The 4859-nt window shown below is 34.5% G+C and overlaps 1 protein-coding gene across 1 annotated transcript in view; it reads left to right on the forward strand.

Annotated features, from left to right (window-relative positions):
- Positions 1-585: 585 nt before the first annotated feature.
- The window catches only part of LOC107718112 (heparan sulfate 2-O-sulfotransferase 1-like), a 20938-nt gene continuing 16664 nt past the window's right edge, over positions 586-4859 (forward strand). Inside the window, exon 1 of the mRNA XM_016525072.1 lies at positions 586-972. Within this exon, the coding sequence (XP_016380558.1) occupies positions 849-972 (124 nt within the window). The 5' untranslated portion in view covers positions 586-848. The remainder of the gene's footprint in view (positions 973-4859) is intronic.

Raw genomic sequence — 4859 nt, forward strand, 5'->3', positions numbered from 1 at the left:
ACACACACACACAAACACACACACACACACACATTGAGCTTATTAATAAAAGTCTTACAATAACCAAAAAACTATTTGAAAAAATATCACCTTCACCCTTGATTTAAAGAAAGATCAGACTGTTTCAACAATTGGCAACAAAGAGATTTAACAATAATAGGCAGTCTTTTTAACTAAGCTCAAGAAGTGTCTAGACTTGTCATGCATTCATCATCATCACTTCAAAAGTACATTGGCTTAGGAATTGTTTGGACAAATCTAATAGAATTTTTTTTTACCCCATAGTAATGTTCTTTCTAAATATTATCAACAAGCCTTTATGGCATGGAAGTTATGTTATGTGCCATTGCAGAACTGGAAACAATGTGATTTTATGTGATCTTTTGCTTAACTGTATGCTATAAATATTTTTGAAAATTATAGAAAATATTTGTACATGGTCACTGACGGTAAATATTATGTGGTGTTGTCAGAAGAGTGAATGTAGAGGAGTCGTGTTTGAGTGAAGCGAGATTCTCCAGTCATAGAGCGACAGCTGATCCACGAACGCGCATGCGCACTGACACAACGTGCCTACACTTCCTAGGATTGAACAACAACTGAACGTCCACTCCAGCTGCTACTCAAGTGAAGTATAGTCTGAGCTGTTCGGATTCGATACGCATACAACATTTTATGCGGAACTGTTTTTGTGGCGGTTATAAGTGCCCGTTGTAGTGTAGTTTGCTGTGTGTGTGTTTATATTCGACTCTGGGAATCATGAAATAGCAGCACTGCTCGCTGCATCCATGAACTGAGTGTCATAAAGTTCTCGGTCACGGCATGTCCTCTCTGTGCTGGATTTTTTGATGGGGTTTTTAAGGTTAAAGATGCCGCCGAAGTTTCAGCTCGTGGCTCTGTTGGCCTTCGCCATTGTGATGATCTTTTTGGAAAACCAAATTCAGAAGCTCGAGGAGTCGCGGGGGAAGCTGGGTAAGAATTTTTCCTTTCCAATAAAGTATCTTGAAATCATTTGTAGACAAGAAATCAGCGCAGTCTGATTTGCTCCAATTTTTCAACATTTTTATAGTTTGATTTGTTTCCTCAGTACTATTTTAAGGGAGGTAATGAGCGTTGGTGTGTATGTTTGGACTACATGGTCCATCATGTCTCAGGCAGCAGCTGCATTTTCATTCAAGCAAGATCCAGTATCAGTTTTGACTCAACTAGTTGTGCAATGGATATTTTCCTTCATCAGTATTCAAGCATGTATCTGTTGCTCACTTATGCTTGACTTATGCTTGAGTCTTCAGGGACAACTGAAGAAATAAATGCTTGTTTACCAAGCATTATTTTGGATTAACCTATTCAACATGTTAGGTAATATTCTCCAGCTTATTGTGTGTTTATTTTGTTGCCCATTAATATTGCTCAATACTGTTAGATATAAAAACATGTCATTATTTAATTATAATAACTACTGACCAATTGAAAAAAAATCACTTCAATGAACGAATTAATTGAAATTACAGGGTGCTTTCAAACAGATTTTCACCTCCATCAACTGAATTGTTACCACAGTCAGAAGATCTTACAGTATTGACAAAATCGCCATCAACACATATTAAATCCATTTAGCCATAAAGCCATTTAGTCCCCCCCCTATGCTGTTTCTAGTTATCAACAGGACCTGCTTAGAACTAGGGGAATTATTTAAAAATCTGGGTCGATTTTCACATGTAGACTAAACTAATAATTTGACTTTCAGTTAACTCATAAAACTGATGTACTATTCATATCTTGAGGTATAAAAAAGATTTATGCAACAACTTTTAACCCTGACAAAATTCAATTTCACAGAGTATTTACTAATGTTCACAACCATTTAAAATGTTGGGGCTCAAATTACTTTTATTGAATAAGGATGCATTAAATTAATCAAAAGATGTTTATAATGTTACAAAAGATTTCTATTTCAAATAAATGCTGTTCTTTTGAACTTTATATTCATCAAAAAATTCTGAAAAAAATATCACAGTTTCCACCAAAATATTAAGCAGCACAGCTGTTTTCAGCACTGATAATAAGAAATGTTTCTCAAGCAGCAAATCAGCATATTATGGCGCTTATCCACTGCACGGTACGGCTCGGTACGGTTCACTTTTGGGGGGTTTTCCACTGGGTACAGTACCTGGTACCTGGTACTTTTTTTAGTACCACCTCGGTTGAGGTTCCAAGTGAACCGTACCATTACCAAAACGTGACGTGTAAACTCTGCTGATCACGGATTGGCCAGAGAGAATCGTCACTACCTGCGTCACTGAACTTGCGACACAAACACAAAAGAACCGCTAGATAAAAAAACAAAAAAACAAACAAAAAAAAAGAACCGCTAGATTTAAATCAGCACAGTCAGCGAAGGATCGAACGCAACTGTTTTGAACAAGCGCGTAATGATGCTGAAAATTCAGCTTTGACATCACAGGAATAAATTACATTTTAAAATGTATTAAAATAGAAAAGCTATTTTAAATTGTAATAGTATTTCTTAATATTACTGTTGTACTGTGGAAGAAATACAGCCTTGGTGAGCTTCTCTCAAAAATTTTAAAAATCTTACCAGCCCCAAACATTTGACAGTGACATCCATGGTGTTCATAATGTTTTGAAAAAATGTTTTAGTGTTCTGGCTAGGGATATGCCGGTATCAAATTTTCATGTTGTGATTAATTGCTAATGCTTTTATCACGGTATGCGGTATTATCACGATATTGAAATTTAGTTTTTTTTAAAAAGTGCTGTCATAATACAGTATAACAGGTTTAATAACATTTTTCTTATAACAAAAATAACTGAACATTTAAATGCAATAAAGCAATACAGAAAAATGTATAAAGTTAAAAGTTGTACACAGATTAAAGTGCAAAAGAACTATAAAGACCAATAGGTATCACTTTACAATAAGACCTCATTAGTTAACCTTAGTTAATGCATTAACATTCACAATGAGCAATAGCAACATTTGCTACAGAAGTTATTAATCCTTGTTTAAAAAATACAAGTCTTAGTTCAGGTTAGCTCATTAAATAACACAGTTGCAACTTTCAATTTTAACAACGTGTTATTAAATATTGGAATACCTAAGATTAATGAATGTTCAGAAGAATTTTTCATTGGCAGTTTAACTAATGAATTAACTAATGTTAACTAATGAAGCCCTAATGTAAAGTGTGACCGAACAATAAAGAATCAAAACACTTTCAAACAATATCTAGGGAATGTTGTAGTCCAGATTAAAATGTAAAAAAAAGTTTGAAAATAAATAGCCTATTAAGTCTAAATATTAAGTATATTTAATAATCGGTATCGGCCCCAAAAAACCCATATCGGTCGGGCTCTACTAATTTCATCCCGTGCATACACAGATTAGAACACACGCACACACAATGAGGAGGTGGACACATAAATAATTGGACTTTTAATACCTTATGTAACATGGACACTTACAGTGGTGTGAAAAAGTGTTGGCCTGATTTCTTATTTATTTGCGTGTTTGTCACACTTTAATGTTTCAGATCATCAAACAAATTATTAAGAGGTAAACAAGGAAACATGAGTTTGCCATGGAACCATTTTATTTGCACTTTATACAAAATAATGTTTGTGATGCATTGAGCAATGTACAACTCATCTCCTTAAACAACAACAAAAATGGTTGTGCTTTAAAACGTAAAATCAGCCACTTATGATCGCGTTTGTCCATTTCTAAAATACAGTGAATTATCATCATTTGCATAAAAAATCCCAACTTTGTGTTGATCCGCAGACCCTTATGGAAATATGAATGATGCGCTAATGTAAAACTTATCCAGTCTGAAGAAGAGTGCCGTGACCAAGCGTTTATTTGTGAACAATAACTTCATCTAACTAAAATTACCACGGTTACTAAACCGATAATAAGATACGATTGTAGAGTTAGCACATAATATTTCTGTAATATGGCCAAATCAATTACAAAATCATACACAAAGGAATGCGCATGCTCATGCTTCAAGCGTCTACACTAATAAGATTTGCTGTTTTATAAACCAATGGAATTGGGGATGGGCGGAGCAACAAGTGTCACCCTGCCCCAATGTGTCGCCCCGCCCTAGGGCTGCACGATAAATCGCATGCAATATTTAACGCGCATCTTGTCAGAAAGCCGGTTCTGTAATCAGCGGTAAATCTCCATCACCTGCGGGTGTGGTATACTGAATCATTCGCATAATTATAATTATTATCAGTTTATTCTTCTTCTATGTATATATTTCTTGTGATATGTTGCATAATTATCACTATCCATTTTCTTATGTATTTCTCTGATTTACATATGTTTCTCCTTTAAGGGATTATTTACATATTAATATTTGACTTCTATAATTTATAATTACTGTGTTAATCAAAATACATGTTACAACTATTTTGGAGTTTATCATAAGTTATTGCTTCAGATTAATATGTTATATTGTCATAGCTGGAAATGGATGTGTGTGATATGCTTCATTCGTGATGAAGCATCGGTGAAGAAGCATCGCTTGAACGCAATTCATTTAATATCATCCTTTACAGGTAGGGCTGCACGATAAATCGCATGCGATATTTAATGCGCATCTTGTCAGAAAGTAGGGATGGGCGATACCACTTATTTTGTTTTCGATACGATACCGATATTTTTCAAGGCAGTATCGTCGATATCGTTATTCATCCACTTCAATTGATATTGTACGCATAATTATTTTTTTGTTAAACAAAATCACTGGTAAATAAAAAACACCTTAATATCGATATTTTTTGTTTGAGTATCGATACTTTCGATACTCGCGTCAGTATCGATATAT

This window comes from Sinocyclocheilus rhinocerous, unplaced genomic scaffold (genome assembly GCF_001515625.1).
Source record: "Sinocyclocheilus rhinocerous isolate Xijiao unplaced genomic scaffold, SAMN03320098_v1.1 scaffold480, whole genome shotgun sequence".
Taxonomy (NCBI): Eukaryota; Metazoa; Chordata; class Actinopteri; order Cypriniformes; family Cyprinidae; genus Sinocyclocheilus; species Sinocyclocheilus rhinocerous.